The sequence below is a fragment of the Cavia porcellus genome, unplaced genomic scaffold, assembly GCF_034190915.1.
Source record: "Cavia porcellus strain 051 isolate PalLab524CR breed Dunkin Hartley unplaced genomic scaffold, mCavPor4.1 scaffold_19, whole genome shotgun sequence".
Lineage (NCBI taxonomy): Eukaryota > Metazoa > Chordata > Mammalia > Rodentia > Caviidae > Cavia > Cavia porcellus.
In genome coordinates, this window is record NW_026947502.1 from 25,293,584 (window position 1) to 25,315,902 (window position 22,319).

Consider the following 22,319-nt stretch of genomic DNA (forward strand, 5'->3'; position numbering starts at 1 on the left):
CTTGCTCCAAGCATAGGCTTACCAGAGATATATAATTCTTGATATTAATGAAGATGTTTGAGAAATTCTTGCGTGTACTTGGGACAGTGCCTTTTAGCAACACTGACCTTGAGTAGATTAATAGTGAACCAGAGTTTTTTTCCAAGCTAACATTTCAGAAGTTTCTTCCAGCTACAGTAGAACAAAACAGAACATATCTTCAGCTTTTAAAAAAATGAAGATAATCTTGAAGCTGGAGATAGATGCATTGTTATAGTTTCTCTCTCCTTTCATGTATTTTTAAATTCCATAATAAAAAATTTTCAGCAAGAAACCCTGATAATGATTTAAATGTTTTTATTCTTTCTTAACTAAATTTATTTTGCTTTCTTGTAACATTAAGCAAATTCTTAAATACAACATCTTAAAATTGTAACTTCCATTTGTAAATAATACCAAGAACAAAGCAGTATAATTTATAGGATGTATTACATACAAACAAGAGAAAATGATTTGCAGTCTCCCAATACCATAGCTGTACAGATTTCAAAGAGTAATTTATAAAATTTACATTCTGTACTACAGACATGGATTTTTAATTTTTAAATGGCATTAGTTTTTAGAAACAATATTTTAATCCTTAAATTCTTTAACAAGCTTATAAAAGGTACCCAACATATCTCCCAGTTCTTCAAAGGGCTATTGAACAGTGGTACAGAGAGCCAGCATGTACAACTCCCATCTTGAAACTTATGGCAGAACTGATGCAAAACAGGTAAGCACTGTGAAAGGGAGTGGAAAAACAATTTACTGTAGCCAGTAATCTCTGTTCCATAGGTCAGATACCTGCCTGTTTTGTGTATACTCTGGGCTTCGTTAAAGCCCAGGAACCAAAATGTAAGACTATTAGTGAAAACAAGAGAATTAGAGACGTAAGAAGAGACAAAGAGGGAGATAAAGGTACAATGTTTGTATGTGTATATGAAGTTTAAGAGAAAGACAGGTATCAAATACTTAGGCATATATGGAGACTTTACAAAAGAAAAATTAGAAGACTACAGTCTCCATTACTTTAAAATATTTGAGATCACAAAATGGAAGGGAAGGCAGCTACTTTAACTATTTCACTACTTACCTGATGTTCTGTAGAATTTTAAAGCAGGAAAGAAGTTTAGTAGGCTCTGAGTTGAAATGTTTCATTTTTTATATTAGGAAACAGCTCCAGAGCAGATCATGAGCACACAGTCATTTCCTTTAGGAGCGCTGGGGATTCTCCCTGCTTTGGCTTGTGAGCTATATGCCTCCCTCTATGCCAGAATACAAGTATTTGGATGGTTTATGCACTCAACAATTTTCATTGAAATAATAACCACAAAACTCCTCAAAAATTACCTAATTGACCTTGTAATTTACATTGACCAGCAGAGATTCAAATATTCTGCATATAAATATTAACAAAGATGTGGCTAAAAGAAAAAAACTGCAACAAGCTAATTGTGCTTACCTCTTTAAAATATGTCATTGTGGATGTGGCTTAGCACCAAATTACCTGTCACTTAGCCATCTTGTTTCATCAGTGCCTCTTTGTAAATAGCATCTTAGAAAGGAGATATCCAGACAGAACAGACATATAGGTTACAGTTCTAATTTTATCTCAGTTACTGAGTTAAACTGTTCACAGCAATAATCCTTTCCCTAAAACAAGAAATGGAAAAAGACTTGGCAGATAAAAGAAATGTAAGTATTCTTTTGAAAGCTTTGCTGTTTTTTTTTAATTCTTATAGGTACCTTAAATATTAAAGAAAAATTGACTTGGTATTTTATTTTAGAAATTTAGTTTGTTTTTTTCATTAAATGGCAACTTTTAATCATATATTGGTATTACTGATATGACAGTACTAAAGGAAAAAATTACTACATCGTATATAGTATGTCTGTCATAGATAATTCACATCTAGTACAAATGTCCTAAGAATTACCTGATAAAATTTTTTATCTCAAAGAGTATGTTATCTATATTTTACTAGAATCTAATGCAAATTGTATGTGTGCATTTCTTTAATCAGGAACTGTATACCTATTGGCATGCATTTGTCAATTATCAATATAGTTATCAAAAGATCACAATATTCTTAATATATCATCATTACTATATAATGCTCAAGTATTTTGGAAAAGCAATAAACTGTAATATTACTGGAAAACAGGGCTTTACCAATTTTTAAAAATATTTTTTGCTAATTTTTTTTTTCTAAAAACGATCTTAAAAGCACAGCAACAAGGTATAGCAGAGCTATCAATGGCCAGGATAACTGATGCTAAAAAGCAAATATGATTGTCAGGGCAACTCCTCCATCCTTTACTTTGTCCCTGCCTGTCTGGAACCAGGGAAGTAGTATTATTCTCAGGACCTCCTGGCATTTGTTTCTCTTTACGTAAGCAGTGTGCAGTGGAAACTATAACCTGTAATGTAATTTAATGTATTTGAAATATGCTCTTGAAGTATGAGATGATTCATTATGTATTTGTGCAATATTAAAGGGATCTGCGTTTCCTATCTGTCATTTCAGGATTTTTAAAGAGATAGCAAATGTACAAATCTATCTCTATTCAAGGATCAATGTAAACTTACAAATACACAATTGGTTTTTTTCTTACTGTTACTTGCCAATTGCTTTGCATAAAAGGAGAAGGGATAAGATATATGTGATATAGGATTTCAGGATATTGTATTGATAGAAAAAATGAACTGTGAACTAGAAAATAAATGAAAATAACTCCTCTTAATTAGACAATATCTTTACAGTGAGAAAATTAGCATACATATTTTATTAAGTATTGTTGATTTGACTGATACTTCAAAAAATAATTATATGCTTCTGTTTCTTATAAATGAAAATTCTGGGCATTTTAAGCCTGTGTTTGGGTTTTTTCCCTGCACATATGGTCTAATTTTTTTGCTATATCTCTTAGGTCCCAGCGTTTGAATTTTGATGTATCATCTCCTAATGGAATTCTTCTCTTCAGAGAAGCTAGTAAAATGATTTGTACTTATGGTGAGTATCTTATTCCATATTTATCTGTGCAGTATATCTTTGGGGCAGAGAAAGATGTTATTTTGTTCTTTTGAACCTTCGTATTTGTATGAATTTGGGAAGTATGCAATAGAAGTGTGAAAAATCAGGTACTTTAATCCCCAGCACTGCCACCCCACACACACTAAAAAAAGCCAGGAGCATATTGGCATCAGAACTAAGGCAGCATGCCTGGCTAACTTGATATGTTGCTTTTGAATAAATTGCAGTGTCAGTAAGTAAAAGAAATATACTTGAAAAAACATTTGACACTTAGAGCATGTTAAAAATTGCTCACAGTTATACCAGGGAGTATGCTCTCTTGAGTCTTAGACCTGTATGTCACTGAATGTTGAGAAAATATCTTTGTAAAGAGCAGTAAATATTTTATTGCGAGGATCTTTTAGGGACTACACCCCTAGAAATAGAATTCTACAGAACTTGTCCTGTTATATCACAACCCCCAAAGTTTGCAATTTAACTAGTAGTTTGGGCCTAAGAATTACCATAAACTCTAATATTTGAAATTCTGACAACTTCACCAATAAAGTTCTCTATTTTATGAGACGTTTATGTAGTCAAAGAATGAAGATAAGATGATATGGATTCTCTGTAATCTAATTTGGCATACCCTGATGCCCACTGTGAGCTGGGCTCTATGCCCTGGATTTCTCGGAGAAATGTTTCCTTATGGCCTCTTTTTTTAAAATCCTGTTCTGTTTCACCTGTCTGTTCTTACTTTCCTAAACCCATAGCCAGCTGAGTACATTTGACTTAAAAAATTGCCTGTGGTTTTCATCTTTGATTCCCTAAAAACAGATTTTACAAAATTTTGTAAAGCCTCTTTAATTCTGGTTTTATTTTTGTATGTAGGAGCAACCATTAAAATTATTTTACTTTTTTCAAAAGTAAAAGCACGTTACTTTTTTTAAAAAAATAGAAAAAAAAGATGTTTTATTTACATTCAAAACATTCTGTTACATTGTAAACCTCTAGTAAAATGCTTAGTTGTATTTGCACATATGATTTGCAGAGCTTGAGATTATACATGTGTTTAAACAATGAAAACCACCTCTTTAAGACAGTAAACTCATGCTCTCATTTTCATCTATCAAAATAACTATATCACAACTTTCACAAGTGAAAATCATATAAAGTAGAATACTTGGCCTCCTAGAGGTAAAAAAGTATACCTCCTTTTGAATATTCTAAATAGAGTTCATCTTACTTTCAAATGTGCAATCCAGTGGTATGAATTCTGCGACCAGAATCGTGGAAATGATTCAGTTTGTCAACTGAGGTACCATTGTAATTCCTTTCAATGTCTAATTATATACTAAGACGTGTGGCTGGATCTTCTTCCAAAAACAGCCTGGCATAAAGGTACAATTTTTGGAGATTAAAATGTATGATAACCAATGCTAGTACCAAAGTTCATCAGCTCCACAACTTTCACATAGATACTACACCTCTTTTTGTCTAGTTTGCTCGTGTATAATAAGGAATTCCTACTGATCTGCCTACCTAGTTACGATTTTCAGTCTTATTTGAGTTACCTTGGATAAAAGGCCTGGCACAGGGGTTGACATGCAACAGGTGCTCACTGAATATGCCTCTCTTTAATCCAAAACTATTCTCTTGCTCTTATCAAGCCACTCTTCTTTGAACAGAGCTACATAGCCCTATATAACTATCACTCAAGGAGGCCTTCTACTTAGGCCATACATCCTGTTTTGCTGCCTTTTTTCTGCCTGTAGCTAGTGCTGAGTTTCTATTTCCTTTTTTAGATAAAATAATAATTCCCATTATGAAGTAGTACACATATAAGAATCAGTAATCAATAGATTTTTTAAGTTTACAAATGTTAGTTTCCTGTTACCAGTCATATTATCTTTCTTGTCCCTTTTTCTGGATAATCTCTTTCGTTAAATGTAATTTTTCCTTTGGGACTTGTTCACTACTGCAGAGGGCCTAATAAGGGCAGTGACCCCTTCCTCTTTCTCTTTTTCCTCTTCCTCTTGTTCCTAAAGGAGTCTCATAGAACAGTGTCAAATGTGCAAGCCTCAAAATCTACCCAGTCTTCTTTTATATTGTCTGACATAGACAAAGACATTGTAGCAAAAGTTAACTATTTGTAAAGAGGAGATAGAGGGATAAAGGGGACAGAAAGGGAGAGAAGTGACAAAACCAAGGCATTCTTAAGAAGCAAAGTCAGTAAGTTGTTCTCTTACCTTAAAAAAAGGCAGCAATTTGAGTAAGGCTCTGCTTTTCAATTTATAGTAAGTATTGGTAGCCTCTATTGTTTAATCAGCTATTATGTGTCCGCTCCTATATTAGATCATTTATCATACCTTAATTACCCTGATGAGTCCTCAAGGTAGGTATTATTATCTGCTACTCTAGTTTTATGACCTTGGCTAAGTTGCTTAGCCTCCTTTGCTTCAGTTCTTTGTTAAATGAGAAGAATAGTATATACTTCATAAGGTGGTTGTGAGAACTCAATTAGGTAATGTATAGAAAATCGTTAGACCAGTTAGCTACTATGGTTACTAAGTAACTAACAAGAAATTGAAATTGAAACTCATAGAGGTTAATAAGCTTATCAGATATTACAAAGCTAGCAAGTAGTTAAATTAGAATTTCATTCAAAGTCAAGATAACTGGAGACAGTATCCTTTCTCTATTTCTTACTGCTTCTTAGGAATGCTGTAGACTATTGTACTATACCTTGAATGTTTATGATGAAGCACTGTTCTCTAAAGTTTGGCTGTAATTCTAAAATGTAAGAGAAATCAAAGGTTCAAAGGGAAATCAGAAGTTCAATAGAGAAAACATTATTCTATGTAAAGTCCATGTGTCAGTTACTGTGACTTTGACACATGGATTTTACATAAGATAATAGAAAAATGCCTCTCATCTTCCACTGACTTAAGTCCTGGAATCCATCATCCAATCTTATTTGTCTGTCTTTTCCTGAGCTTGTACCTTTAGAGAGTAACATGCTCCTTAGAAGGAGATCATGTGATTCCCATCCAGGAGTCTAAAAGATGAAGGAAAAGTAAATGGGAAGACAACAGAAGAGCCAGCATTATTTATTTCTTTGATAAGCAAAGGTTAAGGAAAAGAAAACTCAAGAAGAAAAAGGCCAAACCCTTCTGTGATCCCTTCTGTCCCCATACCCAGTGGGTTTCTTCTCTGCTCACTTCTCCTAGTCAGTATTGGGGTTGTTGCTGATTAGGGTACTGCAAAAGAGGAAGGACTCATTGCTTAACACATCTAACTTGTTATACGTTTTACCGAATACCTCCACCTCACTGCTCTATGAGACTGGCAGAAAAATAATACTTTTGATATGCTGTTTTATTTATCTACGTTCTGTCATGATATACTTTGATGTAAGTTTTTAATTTTGCCTCAGCTCTCAGCTGCTCTTGCTGTTACAGCTCAGGGTCAACAGTGAGGTTAGCCACAGTAGCACAAAACAATTTCCTGTTTGTACAGCCCAGGTAACATTTGGATGAGGATTAAATTTTACCACATTTTCTACTAGCCCAAGCCTATTATTTCTAATGAGTTTTAAATTGCTTCAAGAACATGTATTTCAAAACTTAGTGCTGTGATCTGTTCAGCCTGAGCAACTTAATAAAAGAAATTTCTTTCTTGAATTTTTGGTTAAAATGTTGCATGCAGTGTAATAAATGTTATTACTTTGGAAACCTACTTCTCAGTTTTAAGAACTGGATGTTTTTTATGCTCAATTTCCATTTGTCTAATCTTTTCTTCTCTTTGCCTCTGGCTACTGGTATCTTTAGTGACATCTGTTGGTTGAGGAGTGCACAGAAGGGAGAAATAGTGATCGTTTTCATAAGACTGGACATAATGGAACTGCTTTTATTCCTTCTGTAGGCAGCTAATTTCAGGAACCTCAATGTGTGAAACTTAAATAAATTGAGCAAGCTACAACTATAAATATACTTAAGAATTTACATCTTTTAAACCACATATGTTTTAAGTGCATTTAAGATATAACTTAATATGCTTAAACCAAGTTTGTAAAATGCTGTACAATCCACTGTTACTCCTTGTAATCCAGATAACAGATCAGTGGCTTGCATACTGGAGTTTGCAGAACGCTAGAGGTCTGTCAGAGTGCCACAGAGGCTCTCTAAAAAGGCAAGGAGGAAGGGACCTTGGTGCTACTTTGATCTAAGCCATCCAGTTACATATTTGCACTGTATTTATTGGTAAAAAGGTATTGCCTGTTAAGAAAACTCTTTAAAAGAACATGAAAAATAAGCTGGGGATTTAGCTCAGGGGCATCAGCACCTGCCTGACAAGCGCAAAATCATTAGTTGGGTCCCCAGTTCCAAAAAAAGAAAAGAACCTGAAAATTACTGGCATGTCCTAATACTGTAGAAGCATTGTAAGAAGGGGGAATTATGATCATATGTGTACATTAAAATAATTACAAGAAAGTAAGTGAAAACTACATTGGTCTTCAGATAACTAGGGGAAAAAAAATAGCACAAAACAATAGTTTTTGGAATCACATTATCCAGAAATCATGGATATGGCCTTTGATCTTACCAGAAACTTGGTTGGAGATGTAAGCGATAACAAAATATTAAAGTAGACCCTCACCTTCAGAGGGGTAGCACTGTTCCTCTGAATGCTTCCTCCTCACCTTCGGCTTCTCCATCCTCCTCGGCCACCTTACCATCCACGGGGACACAAGACCCTGGTGTATGCCCCACCCTTGACTCTGCTAGAGATATGTCCACTCCGGCTTGGCAGCACCTAATGAGGTGCTGCAAGAGGCTGCAGGAAGATCCTCTGGCTGGAGTCAGCGGGGCTCCATCAGAGAACAACATAATGGTTTGGAACGCAGTCATTTTCCGGCCTGAAGGGACCCCATTTGAGAATGAAACATTTAAATTTATAATAGAATTCACTGAAGAGCATCTGAATAAACTACCTACAGTTAGATTTATCTCTAAGATGTTTCATTCAAATGTCTATGCAGTAGTATATGTCTGGATATACTTCAGAACCATTGGAGTCCAACCTATGATGGGTCTTTCATCTTAACATCCATACAGTCTGTATTAGATGAACCCAATCTCAATAGTCCAACAAACAGCCAGACTGCTCAGTTATATCAGGAGAACAAGAGGGACTATGAAAAATGTGTTTCTGCAATCAGAGAACAGAGCTGGCATGACTGTTGACCTCAGGTGGAGCAAAAGAAGAAGCTGGCTGTATGAAAAATATGAATTGATGTGTTCATCACCTTCTTATTCTTCATTGTTATTACATTTACTTTACTAAAAGCAAAATAGCTGTTAAAAAATAGTAAAAGTAAAGTTTATAAAAATCTTATGGAGGCAATGGAATGATTATCATATTGAGGATCCCAAACTAAGAACAAGTTGCTTATGAAAGAAGTCCTTGTAAAATATATTTCCACCGTGAATCCAGGAACCTTTTTGTGTTAGAGAATTCCCTTTTATCGTTTCACATGTTAGACTAAACCTCTTTTGCATGCAGGCAAAAAATTTTTAAAAAGACTGATGGATTCCTTCATCTATCCAGCTAACATTTATTGAGCACTTACTATGTGTCTGATACTGTGAAAGTTACAAGGGATAGGAAGATAAATAAGATACAAGAAAAAGAATCCTACTGATTTTTCCCTTAAGGAACTTTAGTCTGGCAGGGGGTTAAGACAAGCGAATGAAGAAGTGTGATTCATTGGGCTCTGTTACACTTGAAAAGTATTCAGAGTGCTATGGGAGCCCAGAAGAGATTTCTCATTCAAACTGAGAGATCAGAGGAGGCAGTATTTCTTAGAAAAATAACAATAGGACCCAAAAGTTTGAAAGGGCCATTTAAAGCAGAGTATAGCTTTTGCAAAACACATATATGTGAAATAGATAGTATATCAGAAAACTGCAGGGATTTCAAGATTGCTAGAGACTACAGAGAGGTAAAGAATTATGGCTTTATCTTGTTTTAAAATCAATTATATATGTATATATATATATAAGATAGGCAACATAATATTATGGGATGTATTTAGATAGTGAAAAGCTATTGCAGTGAAGCAGACTAACATTCATCATCTCATAGTTACTTCTGTGGGGTGGAAGAATGATTAAAATTTCACTTAGCATAAATCTCAAATATAATACAATTTTATTAGTATAGCCATCATGCTGTACATTAGCCGGCTAGTGTTTATATTTAGATGTCCCCTGATGCCTCCTCCAGTCCTAGGTGGAGCCTTTGGAAGGTGATTGTATTATAGAAGCATTTTGACTGGCTTGCTGTTAAGAGATGTGTCCTGGTCCAAGGAGGCAGACAGCTTTCTGTGGGCATGACTCAGAAGGTTGTGCCTCTCTTCCTGGCTCCTCCCTTGACTCTGCTTCCTAGACTCCATTACCTGAGCAGTTCCTTCCATTATGCTGCTTCTGCCTAGTGCCAACTAACTGTGCAAGGACTGAAACTACTTGAACATGAGCCAAAGAAATCTTTCCTGTAAGTTACAGGTGTTGGGGTGTTTTGTCCCAGCAAGAAGAAAAATAAGCAAGAGAAGTAATTTGCTTGGCCCTCATACCTGCTACTTTGCATGCTCTGGCCTATATCTCTCCATTTCCTCCCACTCCCATCACCCCTGTTTTCTCTGTCTTAGTTTATTTCCTTTTTTTTTTTTTTTTTTTTTTTTGTTCCACATATAAAGTGAGCTCATTCTGTATTTTTCTTCCTGTATCCTTTCCTATCTCATAATTAGCATCATGTGCCCTAGACTCATCCAAGTGGCAGAAGGCAAGAAGACCTCGTTCTATTTTAGGGCAAAACCGTATCCCATTATGTGTATATGTACCACTGATTATCCATTTGTCCGTTGACAGACCCAGGTTGTTTCCTTATTGATCAACATTCTTGTTGCTGACAACACAGTACCTGACATTCACAGCATAAAGAAAGAGAGGTTTAATTTGGCTCATAGTTTCAGAGGATTCCATTTATTGCTGGCTGGCTCCAGCAAAGCATATGCTTTATTCAGGGTGGCCAAGAAACAGAGTGGGAAAACAGTAACAGGGAGAGGGATGCTATAATCTAAAGTCACATCTCCATGTCACACTCAGATATACCAAGAAGCATGCTTGACTGATCCCCTATATAACTCCCAAGCCAATCAGGTTGACATAATTAAGCTTATCCTCTCAAATACTTGTCTGGTAAATGCAAGGTCATGAGTTTGATCTCTGGTACAAAAAAAAAAAAAATAAGCTTACTCATCACCTATCTCTTAGCTCCTTTGAATAATCCTGCAATGAGCATGGGAGTGCACATATCTTCAGGAGATCTTCGGATATATCCTCAGAAGAGGGCTTGATGGAGCATGCTAATTTTATTTTTAATTTTGTTAGAAATCTCCATATTGTTTTTAATAATGGCTAAATCCATTTCATTCCCATGAATGGTATGCTTAGTTCCCTTTTCTCTATACCCTAGCCAACAATTGTTATTTTTTTACTTTGATAACAGCCATCCTAAAGTGTGTGAGGTGATACCTCGTTAGATTTAATTTGCATTTCTATGAATTTATGATATTGAACACCTTTTCATGTACTGTTGGTCATTTTTTATGTCTTTTTTTCCACTGTTGAATGAATTTTGGAGGTTTTTTGTTTTTGTTTTTGTTTTTTGTTCTGTCTTTGTTTTTGGTTGCTTGAAGGGTTATTTCTTGTGGTTTGGTTTGGTTTTGGTTTTAACTTGCTAAGTTGCCAGACTTGGCTGAAACTCTCAGTCTTCCTCCTGGAGCCTGCCAGAGTCCTGAGATTATGGGCAGCCACTACCATGTCTGGCTACATAGATTCTTTATAAACTTTGGATTTAACTCATTAGATATTTGGTTTGTTAACATGTTTTCCAATGTGTATGCTGCCTTTCATTTTGTTCCTTTGCTGTGTAGGAGCTTTATGGTCACATTTAATCTTGTTTATTTTTGCTCTTGTGGCCTGAAATTTTGGTGTGTATTGACAAGAGCCAGGGATTTAGCTCAGTGGCTCAAGCGCTTGCCTGGTAAATGGAAGGTCGTGAGTTTGATCCCCAGTACAAAAAAGTGCGTGCGTGTGTGTGTGTGTGTGTGTGTGTGTGTGTGTGTGTGTGTGTATGCGCGCGCGCGCGTGTGTGTGTGTATGCAAGGCCAATATGCAGGAATATTTCTTTTCCTCTGTGTAATCTTCTATGAGTTTATAGTTTCTTTATGTATATTTAGGTCTTTTATCCATTTTTACTTGATTTTTATATATGATATATATGGTTTACTTTTTTGCTTATAAAAAAACCCACATTTCTCAGCATCAATTATGGAAAAAACTAACTGTTCTCCATTACATCCTCTTGGTGCCATTGTCAAAAATTAGTTAACCACATGTGCTCAGATTTATTTCTAGGATTCCTGTTTTTCTACTAGTCTATGTGTCTGTTTTTAATGCCAGTCCCAGGCTGTTTGATTATTATGGCTTTGTAGTATAATTTTAAATCAGGAGTGTGTTCTCTCTAAATTTGTTTTCCTTTCTCAGAGTGGTTTTAGCTATTTAAAATCTTTTATGATTCTATATAGATGTTGGGATTTATATTTTCTGTATCTATCAGGAATGTCTTTGAGATTTTGATAAGGACTACATTGAATCTGAATATTTTTGGTTAGTGTGAGCATTTTAAGAATATTAATTCTTCTAATCCATAAGTATGTGATAGCTTCCCATTTTCTTGTGTTTTTTTTTTCAGTTTCTTCCACCAATATTTTACAATTTTCAGGGTATAAATCTTGCAACTTAACATGTAAAGAAATACTTCCTTAAGGAAAATTTTCATCAAAATCACATGATTAAATGTATTTTTCTATTAATATGATCACTTTGATAATGGGTGTGATGAGTGAATTGTCTGATGCAAAGGTAGAAAATAACAAAACTAGTCATTTAAATTAGCACTCTTTTAGGAATAATTTATTTTTACTCTCCCTTCCTTATCTCAACATTATTCTCTCCTACATGATAATACGGTTTTATAAAATTTCTGCCATCACACACTAGTTCTTAGTATTTATAGGACCATGTTTATTTAATGTCAAGTAATACTCTTATATACATATTTTCCTTGGCATAGTCAAGCAATAATTGTCTTTTCATTAATATTCAGTGTAAGACAAGACTTGCCTCAACACCTAGTTCCATTATTTGCTTATGAGATCACTCAAGAAGTAGTTGTGATGGCCATTGTGGCATGTGCCTGTCATCACAGCTACTCGGGAGCCTGAGGCAGAAGGTTTGTTCACAAATACAAAGCCAGGCTGTGTCGCTTAAGGAATAATGTAAAAGTATAAAATGTCTTGGGATGTTGCTTGAGCTAAATGTAAAGACAAACTAACAAACATGGTTGTGGCTGACCGAGACCCTAGGTAATCCAAAGAACCTTACCAGAGAACAGTTGTGCATTTCACTTCACATTCAACTAGTAAGAAAAACCATAGAATGATGTAAAGATGAACCCTATAAACTTCACTATTAGAAGTTACTTCATTTTGTTTTCTTTTAGCTTCTTAGTTTGGCTCTATGGAGAAGCAAGAACCATAAAAAATATCCACATTCTGTAAACCCATATTTCTATTTTTCTTTTACGGAAAAAGCCCAAGAATAGTGACTATATAAAGATCTTTAATAATATAATATGCATTACCATAAAAATTGAAAAACAAATGCTTAAAATAGTAACATGCTTATAAAGGATATATTAATCCAACAGAATAATTTGAAGCCATTAGATACTCTATTTTAAAGGGACTAGGGATTTAGCTCAGTAGCATAGTGCCTGCCTGGCAAGTGCAAGGTTTTGAGTTTGATCCTCAGTACAAAAAACAAAGCAAAAAAAAACTGTCTTCTAAGACTATATAACTTATGGAAAATAGAAATTCTTTTTAGAAGTAGAATTCAAAATTTTTATAGGCACAAATATAATATAAAACTTCTATATACATAGTGATAGTTGAAAGAAAACACATAAATTAAAATACTCTGGTTATAAATTAATTTTTAGTATTTTATTTCCACTGAAAAACTTATAACCTCACGCTTGCAGGCAGACACTTAAGCCATTGAGCTAAATCCCCAGCCTTCACTGATGTACTTGTAAAATAACCTGTGTAAAATCTTTTAGTTAAAAAAAGGAAATGAAACATACTTTATCAGTTACTAAATTTGTAATGAAATTACTGGAAATTATTCTGAAAGTTTTCAAGCCAAATTACACAGTTGGAGAAAAGAAAAATAACAGCACAGCACAGTTTAGAACAGAAAAATTGTACAGAAACATGGTGAATACATGTCATTGTGTACTAGTCCAACCAGGATGTACAATACCAGGAGTGAAGCCTACACCAAAAATAATGAGTTTTTCGTGATAATATGTTAATGTAAGTTCCTCAATTAAAACAAATATTTCACTCTTGTGGGAAGTGTTGACAATAAGGGAGACTACTGTGGGAGTAGGCAGAGTATGACAGAAAGTGCCTGTATCTTTGTTTTCCTGTGATCTTAGAACTCTTTCATAAACAGTTTTTAAAATGTACTAGGGCTTCTGAACATGTAAAGTTGTGGAAGTAAGCTTCATTGAGATTTAAGCATATTTTCGTAGAATATACTTCCAGGAAGTAATCACGTGATTCTTTTGAGGAGGAACATTCCAGGCTAAAGGAATAGCAAGTTTTAGGATCCTAAAGCAGGAACATGTCTGGCATAACATTTTAAGCAGAGGAATGACATGATCTAACTTAAATTTTTAAAAGATTACACTGGCTTCCCTAGTAAGGATAGGACTGTAAGCAGTTAAAGTTACAAGCAAAGATACCAGATAAGACAGTATTTCAATCACACAAGCAAAGTTTGATACTGGCTTTGACGAAGGTAATAGCAGTTGGAGTGGCCGGAAGTGTTTGAACTCTGGACGTATTTTAAAGGGAAAACAAATCCAATTTTTTGATGGGTTGGATGAATGATACAAGAAAAAATATAGTCAAGGGATTCTGGCATAAGAAAACAAAGATGGAGTTGCTGTCAGCTGACATAAAGAGGCTGAGATGGGGAGTGATGGGAAACTCAGTAGTCCCATTGTGATCATTTTGACCTGGAGATGGTGACTGCACAGCCAAGTACAGATGTCAGATGTGGATATGAATATATCAGTCTGGTATTTGGAAAACAGGTCTAGACTAGAGAAGCTAATGTATACGTCATTGGCTCTCCAATGGTATTTAAAGCTGTAGGACTAAATAAGATGAGTGGCGAGGAAGAAGGGGACAGGATGAATGTGAATACCATAGAAGAAGACTTGAATTTGAGTCCTGATATACTCCAGTGTTAGGAGTTAAGGGAGAAGAAGAGGAGCCAACATAGAAGAGTAAGAAAGCAAACGCTGAAATAAGAGAAAATCATGAGACAAGACAGTCACCTGGTCAGAAGCTGCCAGTAAATCAAGATGAAGACTGAGAGTAACATTTAGCAATGAGGCAGTAGTTAGTAATCTTGAAAAGAGCACTTTGACTAAAGTGGCCATAAAAAAGCATGAGAAGAAGTGAAGGCAATGAACACCAGCAGTTCTTTTAAATTTGTTAACAAAAGGGAGCAATATGTAGCAGAGGAAGTAGACCAAGAAAAATCTACTGTTACCTTTTGTTTAATGGAAGAGATAATAGCATGCCTTGCATTTTGATGAAAATTATCTAAAAGTAACCAATAAAACCATTGTATGGGAGTGAATGGAGAAACTTTTGGTGCTTTGGCTTTAAACATTAAGAAATGGGACTAGTTAAACTAGGTTGACTTTTGCAGAAGGGTGTAGTATATGCAAGTGCAGATGCCAGTAGAAGGAATAGATGTGGCAGCACAGGCTTAAAATTAAAATATATTCCCAGAAAGAGAACTATAATCTTTTGTACTTTAATAAATGTTAGTAATTCCCTCTAGAATAATTTTACTGGTTTTATATTACTAATAATTTGCTTAATTTTCCATAACCTTACCAATACCGCATTGTTTGAATCTTTCATCATCTGGAAGGGAAAACTTCTTTTCTCTTCCAGTCTTCACAGCTTCTGTTCTGTCCCAAACCATTTATGTCTGGCCATTTCTGATTTACAGAAAGACAAGAGCAGTTTGGGTGGCCTGCAGTAAAGAAAGGTCAGCAAGCTTGCAGTCATCTGCCCATAACTACTCTGATGATGTATGAAGACATTCAGCCTATAGAGCTGTCAGCTAAATGTCAAGTTCACTGTAGAATTTTAGAGATTAAAGGTAGAAAAGAAAAGGTAAATCAGCAGAATAGATTGTTTTATAACCCAGGAAACAAAATTGTTTGTACTGTTAGTTCTACCTAGTGCAAGATGGTATGGTAGTGTATCTCAGCCCTTGTGCCTTTTTTTCTAAGTATGTAGAGAACTGTTAGGATGTGGGGCAAACAGCCAAACTACTTCCCCCACCCCCAGCAAATACTCTATTGAAGTCACAGGGAAAAGGAAATTACATAAATGAAAAGGATCAGAGGGAAGTGACCTTCTGTACCACACACCTCCAGCTCATCTCCTCCCCATTTCAGATTGCAGTTCCTCCAAGTTTATACTTAAGCTATTAGATTGGAGAAAAAAATGAACTCCCCAGTACTATATATGATCATAGTTTACATTTATTGAGCACTGTGCCAGTTACTGTGGGTGAGCATTTACATCCACTGACTCCTTTATTCCACATAAGGGCCTGATGAGTTATAGGTGTTATTATCCTCACTTTACAGATAAAGAAACAGTGACTTGCAGAGGTTAATAATCTGCTGAGATGCTCAGGTAGTGAGGAAGGAGGTAGGATTAAAACCAGGTCAGGATGACCCAAAAGCCCACACTGTTGATCACTTCCTTGTTTACCACGTGTTTATCTTCAGTTAAAATTATCCTGTTCTGCAGTTGAGATCCTTGAAGTAAGGCCATACCCCTTTGGTTATAGGGAATCTCTTCTAAAGAAGAGGACCTCTACAGTCTTGGAAGACGAAAGTATTTTAAAAGTCAACAAAACAGTTGATCTCAAAAAGATAGAGATTTTATATCTTGCTGTATATATCCTTCTCTGAATCTAGATCTTGAGAATTGCCTGGCAGGGTATTTCTGAGTTCTAGAAGCTGATAGCAGAAACAAAAGGCATCTTGCTAGAGGACTGAGAATGGAGTTAAGGAAAAACTCAAAACACTTAATACAAGTTTATAATGACAAATATTTTTAATAAGCAAAATGATCTAGAGTCCTTTCTGCTTGTTTCTCAGTTGTTTGCCCTTATTATTTAGTAAATTTTCTTCTATTGCTACAGCACATACAAAACAGTGGCAACTCCATAGAACTTGTGCTCCACCCTTTGCACACTATTGCGTTTGGCTGGGTTAGCCATTCAGTTCACAGCATTTTTCCCCTGAGCTCCACCACAGCCTTGGCATTCATTTTACCCAGATCTAGTGTTCAGAATGTAAAACTAACGATCAGGGCTTTTGCCCATCTACAATTATGGTAGATGTAATCAGTGAAAAATAAGAGATTTTCTTTTTGGTTCTAGCCTTCAAAGGTCTGTTTTATTTCATTAAAATAGTGTCATTTCCTTTGGTGCTGTTACATTAGTACCAAATACGTGACCATTACTGGCTACAGTGACTACCAGCCTGCCAATACCATCATTTCCCATCAGTCTGCCAGTACAGCATAGATCTTCTTCTTAAAGGAAAAAGTTGGGCAGGGTGGGTACACAGCAGAAAAAGAAGGAAAGTCACTATACCTAGAGAAAACCTTGGAAACCCTATATGCCTGTTAGATTTTACACTTTTTAAAGATAGGATCTCTAATTTCAGCAAGTGTGACGGTCTAATAATATCTGTGGACTAAAGCTAAAGTGGTCTGAATAACTGATGCCTTGAACAAGCCTTCTCTTTCCCAGTCTTTCACAGCCATCATGGACTGCTGAGACATTTGAGTAAAATAAGATATGATTTCCTGTTGTTAATATATTCTACTATTTTAAAGTCTTAATAATATACTAATTACTGTTTTAGGTAAGTCTTATCTATTAATATGTGGCAAGACATGCACCAAATTGCAGCTTTTTAACACAGGGATAAAAATATCCTAAATAATCCTCTTTGATGATAGTTTTCATTCCTTCACAATCAAAATATTTCCCATCACGGTTCTTAGTCTGCCTGTTAAATATTTTGCTCCAGAATATAGGATCTCTACTTCCACCATAAGGACATCAGTACAAAATGAACCCCCAAAGTTTGTTCTTTTTGACTCTGACTACCACAGCAAACACAAAGTGTGTGAACGATCTCCCCCTTACAACTTACCCTAGCTGTTTCTATCACATGTATGTAGTGCTGTTCTTTCTTGAAAAATGGAAAAATGTCTATCTTGGTTTAAATTTATTCTCAGACAAAAGTTAAACAAACAAAAAACAATAGTTGAGAACTCTTCTCTTCTGCAGTACCCTACTTCCTAGTACCCACCACCACCAGTATTTGCACTTAATCTGTCCACAATGGGAACTGCAACTCTTTCTCCAAACATGACCTACATGTGAAACCTATCTCTGTTGCCTTTCTACCTGTCCAAGTAAAGTTGATCTTTTCATCAGTTCCCATCTTTACATACCTGTCTGATAGCATCTGTCACATTGTAAGGAATTATTTACAGTATTTACAAATCTCTCAATCAGAATAAACTCCTTCAGAGTGATTTTTTTTATTCATATGTTCATCTCCCAGCACCTCATTTACAATAGCTGTTGAATAAAAGCTGTCATATTGGATTAAATCTTTATGGAACTACTGTTATCTTTGTAAGGTAAGTTAGAATTAAGAGCATGAAAAAGAGTACAAAATTTGCTGTTGAGCAAATTCAAAGATATACTAGCCTTCCAGACAGTAGTTTTATTTTCAGACGTGTGCATTATAAGCAAAACCACATGAGTTTCTAAGGCTCCACAAACAAAATGTGTAGAAGTGTTTCAGTAAGATGGAGGAGGGAGAGGTAACCTTCAATCCTATGTTTCATGCTCTGCTAGGAATCCTGGCCCTTCATAACCTATAAATACACATGTGGTTACCATGATATATAATATGTATTTATCATGATTCAAATAGGGAGAAGAAGCAATATGATGTTTATGGAATTGAGATTATTTTAGAATTTAGATGTTGTACATCCCAAAGTGCAGCCAATTGGAGGAGAGTGAGTTCATGGACTGTGACCCTACATTCCATGTCAGAGGGTGGACCGGCTTGAAGTCAGTGAGTTTGTGATCTGGGCCTCACCCATTGCCTCCTAGAGGGCGGGTCAGCTGGGAACCCCAACACACAGCATAACAGTCTGGTACACAGATGCACACACATGCCTCTGAAGGGTAAAGTGATCAGTGAGACCAGTAAGTGGAAGCATCTGAAGCAGCAATGTGGAAACAGCAGTTGAACTCCGGAGAACTCCACTAACAGAAGGCCAGTCTCAGCCCCGACATCCAAAGGCCAAGATCAGGTCAATGCCCAACACTTCTCTGGGATGCAACATGAACATTAGCACAGAACTGTAAACACCAGAAGAAACCGAACATAAATGCCCCTACAAGCTCACCAGCAGCCATCAGGGTCCAGTAGCCAGTTTCAGTAGAGAGAACAAGCCAACCAAGCTACCATGCACCTGCCACTATCAGGGGAACCTCAGAGTAGATGCTCGTGTCTGGAGAAGCCATCCCTGCTCCCCAGTGCACCCTGGGAACCTAGAATAGGAGAAACCCAGGTACTCGACCCTACACTGTGGATAGACAGCCAACACAGCAAGTGCCTGGGAACCCACAACCCATTTGTCTGGAAGAACTCAGTAATATGTCAAGACAAAGAAGCAGAAGGCAGTATCTGGCCTCCAACTCATGCAGAGAAAGTCCAGGAGATGTAAATATGGAAGAGACTGGAAGTTACTTACCTGAAGTTTCTGAAGTGATGGCAACCAAAGTAAAGAAACAACTTCATGAGGCTATAAAAGAAATTAGATCAGAAATGCCATCTCAGATAAAAGAAGAAATGAAAAACATAATAAAAGAATTGCTGGGTGTATATAAAGAAGATGTGGATGAAAAAATAGAGGGGCATAGGAAAATGAGGAAAACCATGAATGAATAATATAAGAGAGATATAGAATGCATGAAACAGCTTGAGAGAGAGATCCAGGAAATTAAAAACTCCATGGAAGGGCCAGGGGTTTAGCTCAGCAGTGTAAGTGCCTGCTTGGCAAACATGAGGACATGAGTTCGATCTCCGGCACCAAAAAAAAAACCTCCGTGGAAAGTTGGCAAAACCACTTGAAACAAACTGAAGATGAACTTTCAGGCCTTGAAGACAGGTTTGCAGCTAGTTACCATGAAAGGTAAGGTCTGTTAAAAATAACAAGGAACCAGGAAATAACAATTCAGCATCTTTAAGATGACAGAGAAAAATAATTTAAAAGTAATAGATGTCAATGAAAAAGCAGGAGTCAACACATGAAATAATAAGACTATGAAAAATAATAAGACTATGAAAAAAGACCTGGCATACAGATAAGTGAGGCATATGGAACTCAAGCTAGCCATAACCAAAATAAATATGCCCAGACATGTAATAATCAAGATTGCAGAAATTCAGCACAAGAACAGAATATTAAAAGCTGTTAGAGAAAAGAATCAGATCATATAAAAAGGAAAACCCATCAGAATCACAGCAGACTTCTCAACCCATCAGGTCAAGAGGAGGTTGGAGTGCAGTATTTAAAGTCCTGAAAGAAAGTAATTTCCAACCCAAATTGATGTACTCTGCAAAACTGTCTTCCAAAATTAATGGAGAAACAAGATATTTCCATGACGAAGAATAACTGAAAGAAATTCATAACCACCAAACTAACTCTACAAAGAATACTGAAGGACATTCTAGAGAGAAAGAAAAATGACCACATTTCTAAGAACAGCAGCAGAGGGGGATCACTTAAGCAGGGCAAGCAGTTGAATAGAGGGGGAAAGTAGGGAGCAATGGCATGAAAATAACAAGGCAGAGATGAGGCAATACATTTTGGCCATAACGATTAATGTACATGGCCTCAGTTCAATAAAAAAAAAAAAAAAAACAGACTGGGTCAGGAGACAGGATCCATCATATGCTTTATACAAGAAACCTTTAACTCAAAAGGAAATTCATAGACTAAAAGTGAAAGGAGAGAAAACAGTGCGGGGAATAAGGACAGTGCAGGAGTAACTTGCCCATCAGTTGCAGAATGGCTAAGAAAGATATGGCATTTATGTACAATAGAAAGCTACTCGGCTATAAAGAAAGATAATCTTGAGGCTTTTGTAGGTAAATGGATGCAACTTGAGACCATGCTCATGGGTGAAACGGTTCAGAGTCACATAGGTGAACACTGTGTTATCTCCCTAGTATGAGTCTGAGGGAGTTAGTGGGATCCAAAATACACAATGGCTATTGTGAAAGTGAAAGAGATGAAGGTGTCTGAAAAGGGAAAATGGTAACCACTGTTAATTTCCTATTACTTGTTTTGAAGCCATGTATTGTTTTCATTGTTCTGTTTTGTTTGGTTTTATCTTGTTTTGTTTGAGTCTATTATATCAGATGGTATGAGCAGCTATTTTAAATATAATAAAAATGTATTATGGTAATCATTGTTGATTTCCTATTATCTTGTTTCAAAGCCCTCTATTGCTTTCATTGTTTTGTTTTGATCGATTTTATACTATTTCGCTTTCTTTGACTGTATTATTTAAGTCTAATGGGTTAGGCAGCTACTTTGAAGATAACAAGAGGCATTATGGTAACCATTGTTGATTTCCTATTGTCTTGTTTTGAAGTCCTGCATCACATTCATGGTTTTGTTTTGATTGGCTCTATTCTGTTTTTGTTTCTTTTGGTCTTAATCTCTTCGAAAGAAAAAAGAAGTAAGATGTACAATTTGGAGTGAAAATGTATAAATGGGTCCAAAGGTTCAGGGTGAAAAAATCAGTGATCAGCACTCCTCAAAAAATGGGATTGATAGCTTGCAGGGAAATCTAGAAGCACCTCTGACTGCTGAGTTGGAACCACAAAAGTATGAGGAGTGCAAAGAGATAAAAGTCAGTAAAATACTGTTGCCTTATCCATTGAATGGTTGGAGGTAGGCTTAGGGTCACTGATCAGCAAGACTAGTAATTCTGGAACAGAACAGGGAAGAGCCAAGGAAAAACTGGGAACAGCAACATTTGTACATCTTAATCCACTTTTAATCACAGTTTTCAGAAAGTCATGAAAGCTACTTCACTTCCACCTTTAAATCTTACACAGATTTCTCTTTTGGCCAGTTTTACAAGGAATGAGTTCTGGTCAGCCAGGTTAACAGAAAAAACCACAATATATGTCTAAGTTTTATAAATTGAATTTAGTTTTAATTCTGAAAGCAGTGCTCACTTGAACAGGAGAAAGAAGAGGTAAGAAATCGAATGACTTTTTTCCACAAAATCACTCTTGGGTATTACCTAGTAACAACTATAGTGGCACACATTTCAGAAGAAAAAATTGATTTGAAATGCTAAATACTGCAGAAAATGTTAGCTACTTTATAAAGATTTTTTAATCTTCAATCTGATGATCATCACACAATTTATGTATAAGTAGTCATCTTTTGAGGTCTTCTAAAGAAAAATCCAAGAAGAAAAAGAAGTATTTAATTTTATTTCATATAACTCATACCTAAACACAAAGTAACTCAAGTTCTTTCCTATGAGAAAGTTGAAAATTTATCTAGAATTTAGAATAATTTATATCCTAGGTTATCTTTTTCTCTGGCTTAGTTGATTATTTTACCTTACTTTTTAAAAACTTTTTATTGAACTGAGAGCATCTGAAATAAAATACAAAAAGTAAACTACTTTTGAGTGTAATTCAGTGATTTTTTTTTTACTTATCTATCTGTATATCAGTGTAATCACAATCCTGATAAAACTGTGTAAATTTTCTAGTGCCCTTGATTGATTTTCCTTAGGACCTTTGTAAAATATATTTATTTTTTCATTACAATAGATGGTTTAATTTTTGGAACAATGCTGAAAGAAATTGAATATTAGCAATAAATTGAAAATGTTAAATAGTATACCCCATAACTGC

The 22,319-nt window shown here is 35.6% G+C and overlaps 1 protein-coding gene and 1 pseudogene across 9 annotated transcripts in view; both read left to right on the plus strand.

Moving 5' to 3' along the window:
- Positions 1-22,319, plus strand: part of Ranbp17 (RAN binding protein 17) — a 353,366-nt gene that overhangs the window by 287,217 nt on the left and 43,830 nt on the right. For all 9 annotated transcript variants that reach the window (XR_010041092.1, XR_010041091.1, XR_010041093.1 and 6 more), the window contains 2 exons: positions 647-754; positions 2,953-3,035. Coding sequence is in view for 6 of the 9 variants with exons in the window: in XM_063230765.1 (XP_063086835.1) it covers positions 647-754; positions 2,953-3,035 (191 nt within the window). In the remaining 3 variants the exon portion in view is untranslated. The remainder of the gene's footprint in view (positions 1-646; positions 755-2,952; positions 3,036-22,319) is intronic.
- On the plus strand, positions 3,043-22,064 carry LOC134471609 (ubiquitin-conjugating enzyme E2 A-like; annotated as a pseudogene).